The sequence below is a fragment of the Carlito syrichta genome, unplaced genomic scaffold (genome assembly GCF_000164805.1).
Source record: "Carlito syrichta isolate Samal-C Ts95f unplaced genomic scaffold, Tarsius_syrichta-2.0.1 Scaffold63326, whole genome shotgun sequence".
Lineage (NCBI taxonomy): Eukaryota > Metazoa > Chordata > Mammalia > Primates > Tarsiidae > Carlito > Carlito syrichta.
In genome coordinates this window covers 358,492-371,760 of record NW_007007422.1, presented here as the reverse complement: position 1 = coordinate 371,760, position 13,269 = coordinate 358,492, and the positions used below count along the sequence as shown (strand labels likewise).

At 50.6% G+C, this 13,269-nt stretch overlaps 1 protein-coding gene across 2 annotated transcripts in view; it reads right to left on the bottom strand.

Moving 5' to 3' along the window:
• Positions 1-5,239: 5,239 nt before the first annotated feature.
• The window catches only part of SCN4B (sodium voltage-gated channel beta subunit 4), a 15,723-nt gene continuing 7,693 nt past the window's right edge, over positions 5,240-13,269 (bottom strand). The window contains exons 2-5 of one of the 2 annotated variants that reach the window (XM_008050971.2): positions 12,659-12,831; positions 11,098-11,326; positions 9,631-9,760; positions 5,240-5,578 (exon numbers count right to left, since the gene is read on the bottom strand). In XM_008050971.2, the coding sequence (XP_008049162.1) occupies positions 5,485-5,578; positions 9,631-9,760; positions 11,098-11,326; positions 12,659-12,831 (626 nt within the window). In that variant the 3' untranslated portion in view covers positions 5,240-5,484. The remainder of the gene's footprint in view (positions 5,579-9,630; positions 9,761-11,097; positions 11,327-12,658; positions 12,832-13,269) is intronic. The other variant, XM_021708659.1, reaches the window with a different exon arrangement.

Below are 13,269 nucleotides of genomic sequence, written 5' to 3'. Positions count from 1 at the left end.
AACCTGGGCAACAGAGCAAGACCCTGACTCTAAAATAAAGAGTGGGTCTTCGCTAGCAATCCATCTGACCCAGTCTGGGGTTGCTGAATGGATAGGAAGAAGGAGAGGTGGCCAAAGCCAGGATTTGGAGAAAAGAGGGAAATTAGGCCCAAAGGGCCAATCAAAATAAATCCCTTCTGTTCCTTTAAATGCTTAGGCCCTAGCCAAGCGTGGTAGTGATGCGTCTGTAGTTCCAGCTACTTGGAAGGCTGAGGCGGAAGGATAACTGGAGCCCAGCAAGTTGAGGCTACAGTGGCCGGGAGCGTGCCACTGCACTCCAGCCTGGGCAACAGAGTGAGACTCCAACTCAAAAAAATAATAAGTAAATAAATGCTTAGGCCCTTGGGGGTCAGCAAAGCCCACATCTCTTTTATGGAAGCAGCAGAGAACAAGTTTAGGAGGCAGAGGAAGAAGGTGTGTCAGCTCCTTCCTTGACACCAGTGCTGGTCAGTGGGGGATAATTTTCAGCTTTCACATGGGGCCCACTTAAAAGTTTCCCTAAGCACATATGAACACATTTTACCTTCATTTTCAGGTTTAAGGCCCTCTAAAGTTCATCTGCCCTGTGTGTCTGACACAAACTCAAATTAAAGACCCTTAACTTGTGTGTATTTTAACCCCTGCTGAGTCAGCCTGGGGCTGGCATAGGGCTTAACATAAGGTGACCCTATGTTCAGGTTTGGCAAGGACAGTCTAAGCTCCTAATTTGATTTGGAGACACTGGATCATCTATCAGTTATAATGGCTGTTGGGTGTGGAAGGAAAGTTGGGAAAAAACAGAGCAATGTTGGAGAACTACCCAGACTTTGGGACTGATCCTTATGGGGTAACTGCAAGTTCAACACATAGCATCCCAAGAGTGTTATAAACTCAGGCTTGGTCCAGGACACCTCAATATCCAACAGGTGTATAGCAAATGGGAAGGTGGCAAGAGATCCCCCGGGACAAATGGAGAATCCAGGTGATGAAGCCATTCAGGGCGGGAACACGGGGCACAATTACTACAGGTGAGGGCTGGAGAAATCAGCACTGGCAAGGGCTTCTGCTGAAATTGAGGACCTCAGGGAACTCTGCCTTCCTGGGATCCTTGAATGAGAAGGAGAGTCTTTCAACGAGCTCTTTTGAGTATTTAGTGGCTGGAACAGGCAGTCTGAGGTGACTCTATTGAAGACAGGAATACGGTATGGTAAGAAATTATGACAGATCAAGTCCAAGAATGTAAGCATATGTGTACACAATGTACATATCCCCAGTTCCTTCCCAGCCTGGCCTCATGCCCAGTGGCCAGACACTCTCTTCTGAAAATAGGCATTCATTTGATGCAGATTTTACCAGGATGCAAATGCTAACCTGAGGTGGGGGTGGGGAGGGCAGTGGGGAGAGGTGAGAGAGCCTGGAGGGAGATGTCATGGCATTTAATGGTGCCAGCATCATGACCAAGGTCATCAACAGAGGGAGGGCCCTCACAATGACTCCAGTATTAAAGAGCCACTTTTCCAACTTCTCCAGAGAGTAACAGAATGAAAACGACCTGAACGCCTGTGAACAGGCCAGAAATGCTTAGGCGTTTTACGTGTTACTCCCCTAGACAGGTAACGTTTTAGACAGAGACTGAGACTCAGAGAAGGTAAAGAAACTTGTCCTAAGTACAGCTGGCAAGAAATAAAGCTGGAACCCAACTAACCAAAAATGGAAACCCCAAAACCCAAATTATTAAACATAATTTTTATTTCATCCAAGGCGAAGCTAAATACAATTCTACAATGCAAAACATGTTGTAGAGGCAAGAGTCTGATCACATCCATTCTGTGCTTGAACTTAAGTCAGTGCTAGGTGTGTGTGCATCTGTGCCTCCCAGAGGCACCTGCATACCTGAGGCCTCCCAAGGGCCATCGCTGCATTGTTTGATCTATAGTTATATAGGAAAATTGACTATGGGTATTGTTGTCATCCAAGCCAGAGGAATAAACCATGCATAAGATAGTCAAAAGCACTGCATATCAGGTGGGAGGTGGGAGGGTAGGGACTCCAACCTGGGACAAAGTAAAGTGAAGCAAGTTATAGGATTTTCCCCCAGAAGTCCCCCTCCTGCTCCTCCCTTCCCGTAGCCCTCCAATGGCAGCTGACTGTGACAGTGAGATGGAGTTGAGGAGTGATGGAATCCAGGAGCACAGCTGTCTTCCCTTGTCTCTGATCCTTTCTGCAGGTGCCCCAACTGGTATAGGGCAGGCCAAGAAAGATGGCTCCGGAAACGTCCAGAGTCTCCCCCATCATGCATCCCTGCTTCCATGCATAATTCACCCACTCTACAATCACGCCACCACATGCCTGCACTGCCCACACATACACGCAATCCATACACACACTCCATGCACACACACCCTTCCTCCTGCTGTCTCAGGAGCACGCTCTCGACCCCTCGATCCATGAGAGCACTAGCTAGCCAAATGTGTATGCAAACCTGAGCCCTACCAGCTTTCCCAGGCCTCTCTAGCATCACAAGTTTATTCTACTCAGTTCCTACATGGGAAGAAACCCAAAACCTGGAATGCTGATGTCATTTTTGTGTTCAAGGATAGGGGTTCAGAACTTTGTCTTTGGTCTCACTGACATCACTGTCAGTGCAGCTGCATGCATTCAGGTCTCCCAAGATCAACTCTGTAAGTGATTTCCATAGCCCTGGAAACACCCTCATCAGCCCTAGAGACCACTGTCAGAGACTTGCACACACTGAGGATCTGCTTGGGGAAGACAGCTTTGCCCATACATTTCCTAGTGCAAATCCATGCCCAGTGTATCTCCATGTGTATAATGCTGCCATTGGGACAAGATGTTTTGTGGTGACTAAGTTTAGCACTCTTAGTAGTGCCCTCCAGACTTTGGAGCAACCAAAAATGTACCCCCTATAGTCTCAGTCACCCCCATTGCAAACCACCAAGCAAGAGCTTTAAGCATCAGAGTCAAGGTTTCTAACAATGCAAAGATTAAATAATTCCAAGGGGTGGGATAGAGAGTGAGAGAGAGTGTGTGTGTGTGTGTGTGTGTGTGTGTATGAGAGAGAGAGAGAGAGAGAGAGAGAGAGAGAGAGTTGTAGAGATGGATCACAGAGATGAAGACTGGACAGACTTGGAATAATCCCTCCAATTATAATATTTGGCTTCCCAGATCCCTTTCCAAGCCAAAAAGATTATTAGGCAAAACTCGCCAAGCCTCACAACAGTCCTGTGAGGTAGGTAAGTACTATTATACCCATTTGATAGATGGAGAGAGCTGAACCCACAGAAGCTACATGGCCCACCTTTAAGTCAGCAGTAGACCCAGGAGAGGAAAGAGAGGATGGTGCCCTTCCTCTCTCCCACTCTATAAGCAGTGGCTTCCTCTCAAGACGGTAAGAGAAGGCCCAAGATACTCTGCCTCTTCAAATGTTGACATCAGGAAGGGAGAAGAAAGCAGTTTTACATGAAGGCAGCTATAAGTTTTCTGAATGGCTGGTGCCCCTGGCCTGTCTGTTCCCAAAGCCAGGAAAATCTGAAGCCCAGCCTGTGATGGCCTCTCTGGGTGGGAAGGACTGAGGGAGCAGAGACAGATCAGAGAGGAAACCTGTGAGCCCGTCAGGTAGGCTAAGGGACACCAGCCTCAGCCATGGCACCTTGCAGGTCCTCAATCTCTCCCCATCTCCATCCTTCGGGGAAGCTTGTGGCTGCTTTTTGGCAAAGTGAGTCCTGGGGCAATCCCCGTGCCCTCTGGGAAAGAGGGCTGCTCCTCTCCCATCCCTCTTGGGGACCCAAAGGATAGTGTCAGAAATTCAGTAAGGGAGAGACAGAATAGGAGCAGACAGTGGAGAGCCCTGTTATCACATACCCCTGCCATCCCCGGCCTCACCATGTCCACCCTACAGGGACTCACACAATAGGCTCCATCAGGAGAACCCACTCCCAATATCACCACATTCACCCTGATGGGAGCCCCTGGCAGGTGTCTTCAAGACTCAGTCACTGACCAAGGGGCTGTTAGTGACACAACTACAGTCCCATGGCCCCCTCCGTGACCTGGGGACGGGGAGGGCTGGTGAACATTCACTAGCGCCACACCAGGCTGCTGTTACATCAGGATATATGGCTGGAGAGGTAAGGAGGGAGAGTAAGAGCTGGGACTCAGGAGCTAAGGCACAGTCTAGCCCCACACACAAGGGTGTGCAAACCAGTTCTTGGAAAAGCAAGGGAAAACTGCAGGCGGCATTTTCCTGCTCCTCCCAGGCCCAGGGTGGGAGGGGCAACTCCGCCAAGCAGGAAGCAGCTGGGAAACCCGAGGGCCCTCTCATCCAAAGAAAGAGGGTCCCTGAGGTGAAGGCAGGCCCTCGGCCTGGAACTAGAGAACAAACAACCCTGGGAAAGGTGTGATGGAGGGGCACAGGAAGAACAGGCAAGGGGTTTGAGGGTGCAGCCTCTCAAGCAAGATGGTGCCACCCGCTGTTGTAGAGGAACAGAGGAGAACTGGACTCAGGAGTGTCTGGGAGTGGCAATGGCCCTGCCATGCCAGGGGAGGGACCGTCAGCACGACAGGGCTGGGGCCGGCATTCCAGTGGCCCAAAGGCCAAGGACACTGGCTCTCTACGTCTGCAGCCCGATTTTCCAAGGAGAAATGCTAGGAAAGGTGTAGGAGGTACTCGAGTGCTCCAGAAGGGCTTGGGAGGGGTCTCTCCATGAGCCCCTCAGCAACCCAGAGAGCAGAGGAGCAGACTAGATGGGCTGGGACCCCTCAAGACCAAGGCAACCTGCCTTAGTTAGGAGGGTTTAGAAACTCCAAGCAGAAGATGGAATAGAAAGCTAGGACAGGTGGCCTAGGGTAGAGGGAAAGGGAAGGTCCCCACCTGGGGGACTGTGGGGGATTAGGCATCCTGAAAGGCCAAGACTTGCCTCTCACTGTGGCCCTCCTTGCATCAGCCCCTAACCCAGGTCTTCTCCAGAATCCTCTCCTCCTTCAAAAGGAGCCACACATGGCTCTTCCTTTACTCCATCTCCAGGGCCCAGTTCTTGGGGAAGCCTTCATAGATCCCCAAGTCCCCCTTGAAGAGGAATCTGGAGGAAGACCAAGGTCCTGCTTGTACAGGGTAGGGAGACCGAAGGAGACCCCATCAGCCCGGGTGTTAGGGGATCCACCCCTCTGCACCATCCAGCCCCTCCTTTCTTTTTCCTGAACCTTCTACAGGCCCTCTCCCTTGGCCATCCCTTGTCCCTGGGGAACCCTGGGTGGGGAGGGGATGGGGCAGGTTGGACAGGAGTGGGGCAGGCTGGGCAGGACCCCAGTTTCTCCTGGTAGGAAAAACTACAGTTTGAGCCAAGCAGCAGATGTCTCAGGCACGTGGGTTCTACGAACAGAGCTCAAGCATCAGTTTCATCGTCAGAAAGGGAGGCTCCCTGCAGCTGCTTGGCCTAAAGCAGGGGTTCACACTTTTGAGGGTGGTTTCTCTTCTGCCTTGGAGCCAGGCAACCCATTCTCTGTGTTGTCATTCCCCGAGGAACTCACGAGACACTCTTTCCTGGAGAGAGAGAGAGAGAGAGAGAGAGAGAGAGAGAGAGAGAGGTGGAGGGGGGAACACTGGTGAGGAGAGGAGCGAGTAGGGGATGAATTGTGGAGGGAGCCATGGCCCCTATGCCCAGCCCTATGCCTTCTCCCTGGCCTTCTACAGAGCTAAGGTAGCAAGAGGCCACGTCACCTAACATTTCTGTACTCAGTTCCCTCATCTATAAAATAGATGTAGCAATGGCACCATCTTCATGAGGTTACTGGGAGGAAAAACGGGCACTTAGAAAAGTGGCTGGCATGGAGAAAGTTCTCAGTAGGGCATAGCCATCACCTAGTTGTTTCAACACAGCAGAAGGCAAGGGGTCCCAGGTGCTGTTCCCAGGGTACACCACCCCAGAGGGAAGGGTCCAGACCAGTAAAGAGTATGCCAAGGACATAGAGGCCTTCCTCCCTGAGCTTTCTGGGACCAGAGGTAGAAAAAACGAAGGCCATGGAAGGGGTAGAGCAGGCAGTGGGTTTGGCTTCAAGGATGGCAGGTCTGGGCAGAGAGTGAAGGGATGTGAAGGAAGGCAATAGGGAGGAGAGAGGGTTAGATGGGAAGACACCTTCCAGGAGCCACCCTGACTGTCCTAAGCTGAACATGCTTCAATTTCAGTTGGTCCCTCCTCTATGGCAGCGTCCAGGCTGGGCACACATAGCTCCCCAGGAACAGCCTAACTCCTACAATTCTCTGAGCTTTTTGCTCATGAGAAGTGCCAAGTCTGTTTTATAGCTGCTGTCACTAAACTACATCCCACCCTCACCCTGGGCTTGCGTAGCTGGGTTGGAGGCCTTCGGGAAGAAGGACTGAATATTTTGTCCTTGTTAATTTCATCTTGCAGAATTCAGTCCGTAGCTCCAGCCTATCAAGATCTTCCTAAATCTCAACTTTTTTCCCCAGCATAATCACTATACTTTTGGAAATTTGGTAAGTATGTCATCCCTAGTATAGTTCAAAAGTTAATAGCAACAATGAACAACTAAAGATGTTATACCACTAAAGATGGAGTTACTTATCTGCCTGTCTAATATCTATAGTATGTCTGTCTGTCTGTATCTATCTCTTTCTGTCTATTTCTATCTATCTCTTTCTATCTACCTGTCTATCCATCCATCTATCTTTATATATAAGGTATAGTCAACCCGGCCAATTGCTGCCCACCTAACTGTACTATCACACAGTCCATAATTCTCCACTGAGAACCTACTAGGTACCAGGCACTGTGTCAGGAAACTTGCACTCTCCTAGAGACTACAGCATTAAACAAGTGATTGCAATACAGTGTAGTAAACGACAGGATGGGGGATGTACCAAGGAGGGACCTGAGCTAGGGAGGCTCCTTCTAGAGGTCAGAGAAAGCTTTTTGGAAGTGCTATTTAAGCTGAGACCAAGAAAGATGAGCAGGAAAGGAGGGAGGAGAAATTCCAGGTAGAGGGAACCGCACCCTCATATGAGAGCCCAGAATCAATTATAAGATGCTATCCTGCACCTCCCATCTTCTCGAGAAGCCACTGGTCTTGTCTCTGCTACCATGAAGGCTTGCCCCACCACTCAAAAGACCTCCTCAGGCTTCCCTGAGATGTGTCCCCTGCCCTTAGCCTCTCCCCACCCAGTCCCTGTGCCCACCATAGGCAGATCCTTTCTTCTGAAGCTCTCTGCAAGTCCTTACTTGTAGTCAGAAGGAAAGTCAATCACAGCCTGGACCCCCAGGTCCCCAAAGGTCAATCCCCAACCCCTTTGCAGGTTTTTTTCTCCCCTCCCTCCCCCTACATCCTCCATTATTCTCCAGACACAGCCCACTTCCCAGACTCTCTGCCTTTGCTACCCATGGCTCCTCCATGTGGAACACCCTTCCCTTCATTCTCCACAGGGCCCAAACTTTATCTGTCGTGCAAGGCCTACCACAAACACCCTTTTGTCCAGAAATCCTTCCCCAGGACTGCACCCTGTCCTGAACCCCTGCAGCAGCATTTTATCAAACCTCTTTGCTGGCACTGATCCCCTCGACCTTGTATTACATTTATTTGTGGACACATCTTGTCTCTTTTACTTAAGGACAGAATCTCATTCCCTCCAGAATCTCCTACCGCACTTGGCAAAGTGCCTTGCACACAGTACCTCAAAAATAGCCACTAAATGAAAGGATGAATAGATGAACTCCAGATATGCCCAATGAGTCAGTCGACTATGAGGCAATGGCTCAAGCTCTGAAGCCAAATTAGTCGAGAGTTCAAGTTCCAGTTCTATCATTTACTATCTGTGTGGCCTTGGGCAAGCCATTTAACCAATCTGAGTCTCACTTTGCTCGACTGGAAAATAAAAGTTATGGGAACTCATAAAAATGCCTGGTGCCGTACCTAACATATGGTAGGCATTCAATGAATGACAGGACGTGTTATTAGCTTCTTATCTGGAGCAATCTCCTGTTCTGCCAGTGCCCTATCAAGAAGATGTTTCGCATGCATTTTTTTAAGACAGACAGAGAGAGAGAGAAAGAGAGAGGTGTCTTGCTATGTTGTTATGTTGCTCAGACTAGACTCAAACTCCTTGAGCTCTGTCCGCAGAACCCACGTGCCTGAGACATCTGCTGCTTGGCTCAAACTGTAGAATTTCCTGCCAGGAAAGACTGGGGTCCTGCCCAGCCTGCCCCATCCCCTCCCCGGTCGGGATCCCCAGGGATAAGGGATGGCCAAGGGAGAGGGCCTCTGGAAGGTTCAAAAAAAGGAAAGGAGGGGCTGGGTGGCACGGAGGGGCAGGTCCCCTGACACCTGGTCTGATGGGGTTTCCTTGACGAGCCTCAGTTATTCAGGACTCAAGGAGCCTCCTGAGTAACTGAGACTGCAGATGCACAACGTCACATCCAGCTCAGCAGGCCTTACTTTTGATGACCCCACAGTGGCTCCAAAGGATTACTATTGTGTTTTCTAAGTGCTTTTAAACCATATAGTAACCATTTTTTTGCTCACCACCCACCGATGGGAAGACTGGTTACTAAAAACACAACCTGGTCAAGCCCCATGTTACTAGTCCCTCTCGAGATCATCAAAACCCTCACAGCCTTTGGCCACAAAGGAGGCAGACAACCCCCGGAGGTCTTGACCCCAGCCAGAGCTGGGGTCCTCTCCTGCTCCCCAGCTCTAACACTGTCCCTTAACCTCCCTTCCTGCCTTTAGCATCCTCTGCTCGCAGTGTAATTTCTGCTCTTGCTAGCTGAATTCCCTCTTCTTCCTCCCCAGAGCAGAAGGTCTCAGCAAACAGGAGCATCTCACTGTTACGATTACCCTCTCTGTTCTGTTCTGGTGACGGGCTGCCTCATCTCGCAGGGCTCACTCAGAACATAACTATCAAATGCCTTTTCCCTGCTCTGGCTTTGCTGCTTTAGAGCCTGCCTGATATTGTTCTAAAAGTTCTGGGCCTGAGGGTTGTACCCTCTGTACCTCCCTCCTCCTCCCTCCCCTTCCCCTTACAGATGTCTGTTTTTATGCCTGAACTTCTCCTAGGGCTTCCTGGGCGACCTCATCAGCCTTTTAAAAACTCCTCTATCTGAATTTTTAGTATTTCACAGTAAGAGAATTTCACTCCCATCTCCCTCAAAGGGTCTTCCCATTTTAGAGTCTTTGTACATGGAATCTTATATTTTCCCTGATGGTCTTAAAGGCTTCCTGAATCCTTTGGTAGTGCTTTAGGCTGAGTGGCACAAATGGAAAGACAGAGGCTAAGGGGGATAGGAAGAAAGACAGTGGGATAAGGAAGAGCAGGTGGCTAGGATTTATGTCCTCTGCGAATTGAAAGTGTCTAATAAATATATATTGGGAGGACGAGGAAGAGGGACAGAGATAAAGAGAGGGGCTGGGAGCTGGGGAGGAGGGCTGCAGGGTTCGTAGAACAGAGGGTGGTAGGAGTAAGAACACAGGGTAGGATGAGGAGATGGATGAAACACTGAAGGCTGCGGGGGCAGAGCAGGGGGGAGGTGGGGAGGCGGTGCACTGGCGCAAGACAGCAACGTGCCATGGAGGCCAACTCACTTCTTCTCCCGCGTCTTCTTGAGGATGAAGGTGATGAACTTCTTGAGCAGCAGGATGAAGACGAGGAGCCCGATGACCCCGCCCACGACGGCCAGGATGATGAGGGTCACCGTGTTGTCCACTTCTTCCACTGCATGGCCAGAGTGGGGAGGGAAGGGCAGGGACAAGAGAAGCAGGAGGGGAGCAGGAGTCACCTGGAGCCAAGCACCATGGCAGGGCAAGGGTCGCGCTGTCTTCACCCCTTGGGACACACCCATTCCCAGGCCCCCCATCCTCCCTGGGCCCACAGCAGGAAGCAGGAGAAGGGGAACACGGCTCCCATCAGGCCAAGGCACGACACACACACGTTCTGGAATAAATCAGCATTGGAGCCCATGACGCCCAAATCTGAGTCATGACTTGGCCTCCAAATTGCCATGTGAGAATTTCATTGTCTCTTTCTAGGCCTCCTAGGCCCATGCAGAAGAAATCAAGACCTTCCCTATGATATCGCTTAGATGGTGGAGTCAGATAGCCTGGTTTTAATGCAGGATTTAACTGTCACTAACTATCTGGCAACACTGGGCAGGTCACGTAACGCTTTAAACCCCAGTTTTCTCATCTGAAAAGCAAACTCCTGAATTCTTCCCAAACATGCTCCACCCGTGATCTCCCCAACTCCATTGAGAACAACTTTATCTTTCCAATTTCTCGGACCAAAATCCTTGGGGGCTATCATCTTTGACTCCTTTTTTTTTTTTTTTTTAAGTTGGAGTCTCACTCTGAGGCCCAGGCTGGAGTGCAGTGGCACGTTCACAGCTTCGGCAGCCTAGACCTGCTGGGCTCAAGTGATCCTCCTGCCTCAGCTTTCCAAGTAGCTGAAACTACAGCCTGCAGTACCTCGCCTAGCTAAAAATTTTTTTTTTTTAGAGAGGAGGGCTCACCAGGTTGCCTAGGCTAGTCTCGAACCCCCAGGCTCAGGCAATCCTCTTGCTTCCATCTCCCAAAGTGCTGGAATTACAGGCGTGAGCCACTGCAACTCTTCTTTTCCTCAAGCCCCATTTCCAATCCACCTGAGAATCCTAAGGCTCTAACTTCAAAAACATTTCATCCAATACCTGACAATCAACTTTTGCTAACAGAATACACGACAGTAGAAATAATCAGCACATGCAGAGAGAACTTTACCAGCCACAAAACATTCTCTAGCCCTCACAACAACCCTAGGAGAAGGTAGCCATATCCCCATTTCACAGATGAGAAAAATGAGGCTTAGAGAAGCTACATGTATTTCACAAGTTATGCAGTAACAAAATACGTGTTCAAACTGAACTCTCTAGCTTTCAGATACAATTCCAGTAACCCTTGAAAGTGTAAAGTGAAGAAAAACGCCAATACAGTCCATTTTCCCATTTCTCTGGAACACTGAGTTGGGTACCCCCAAGTCCTTCCCACTCCACCGCCCTTGTCCCAGGCCCTCCTGCATACATTTATCAACGACTTGGAGGAAGATGGTGGCCTGGTGCTGGAAAGAGTTCTCCTTGGGGTTCTTCGCGTGACAGGTGTATTTGCCCGTGTCACTGAATTCCAGGTCCTTCAGCACAATGGAAATGTTGTTCATCTTCTCTTTGGTGGAGCCTACCAGAGTGATGCGGTCATCGTCTTTCAACTTCACCTTGGGGTCAGACTTCTCATTCTTCACAGTCCCGTCTATGAGCTGTGGACAGAATGACCAAGGAAGAGTCAGGGACACCAAGGGGCATGATATCACGCCAGCCCGCTCCTTGAGGGCACCCCCTGTTCAGGTCCAGTAAGAGCCTGCAGTTGAGGCCTTCTTTCTCCCCTTTGCTTTCTTCTTCCAGTGTCAATAGCTCTAACAGTTCAACCTGAATTTTTGCTTGTTTCAGGCTCAACCCATTTCCTCTTATCAAAGTCTCCCTGGACTGTAACGTGCTTTTAATGCTCTCTTCATGAAAGTACTTTACGTAATGACTCGGACAAATAACACATTTCTGGCCGGGCTCGGTGGCTCAGCCTGTAATCCAACGCTTTGGGAGGCCGAGGTGAGTGGATTGCCTGAGCCCGTGGGTTCGAGACCCACCTGGGCAACTTGGTGAGACCTCATCTCTACAATAAATCAAAAACTAGCCGGGCGTGGGAGCGCGTGCCTGTAGTTCCAACTACTTGGAAGGCTGAGGCGAAAGGATCACCGGAGCCCACCAAGTCGAGGCTGCAGTGGCCAGGAGTGATCACTGCACTCCAGTCTGGGTGACAGAGTGAGACTCCAACTCAAACAAAACAAAACAAAACAAACAAACAAACAAAAAAACGCACTCATTTCCCTGTTGCTTCCCAGCCAGCCTTTGCCACCACCGTGTGCCCCAACTATCTGAATTCTGGACCCCCATGAAGACCTGGATCCATTCCCTAGCTCTGTCCACCAGCACCCTCCAAGGTCAGCATTTAATTATATCCAGAGCAGATCTCCTGTGGCTTCCCTGCAATAGTCTCTAGTAGGGAAGAGTCAGACCCCCTGCTAGATTGCAGAGTGACTGCTCAATCATTTCCTGTGGATCGATCCATCCCGCCCCGCCACCAGCCCACAGTTCTGCTTGTGCTCCTGCAGACCGCTCCTCCTTTTGAGTTTCCTCTCACCTTTCTTTCCGAGTCCAGATTTGCAGCCCTTCCCTTGCCTGGACCCTTCTCATTTCCCCTCTCCAAGTCTTCCCAAGTCTTTCTCCCATCTTTAAATGTAGTTATTATCCAATCCAAGTTCTGTGTATCTTGAAAGACTAGGCAGAGGATTCTAACTAGGAATTCCAACAGGCCCCAAATTCTGGCAACATGATCTAAGCATCCCTACCACTTAGGTCCTTCCAGAGGAACTGTGAAAAGAATACTGGGAGAAAAGGGTGACAAAGGAGTGACTGGAGACCATCACAGCAGGTCTCAGTCAAGTAGGGACCAGAGCCTGGGATGGGAGGTGTGGGTGAGACCACAGAGAAGCGAGGAAGCTCTGGACTGTCCTGTTCCTCCCCCTACAACTTACAAGCTTGAACGTGTCACTGCTGTTGTAGGACCACCAGAAGCGGAGATCCTCGAAGCCAAAGCAGCTGGAGAAGGTGCAGGGCAGCAGGATCTCTGTGCCGTTGACAGCGTAGATGGTGGTGGCCTTTCCCACAGATACCTCCAGCGACAGGGACACAGGGAGTAGGAAGAGACCTGTGTAAGGAACACCACCTCCCTCAATAAAATCCCCCTGGAACCTCCAGGCTGGAAGGGGACGCTGGGCAGGGCAGAGTGGGAGATCTCTGTCACCCTCAGTGTCGACTTGGGGAGGATGGTTCTGTTTACTCCCGTTGACACCGCCTGGGCTACCCCTAGAGTGATTGAATTCTGAGCCAGCTAGTAGCCCTTGTGGCACTCTAGATGAACACCAGGGGTCACCCCAACCCAAGGAAACGAGACCCCGGCCACTTACCGCGAACCCGTGCCCCGCTCCGCCCCTCCCCTGGGGTCGCAGCTCCTGAAAGTGCCCCCGCTCACCCCCCCCCCCCCCCCGCCAAGAAATGCGGGGCGGGCCCCGGTCTGTTTGTCTGGAAATTTTCCCTAGGACGGTGCGCCTCCTCGCTATGTTTTGGGGGGGTTTTTTTTTGTTTT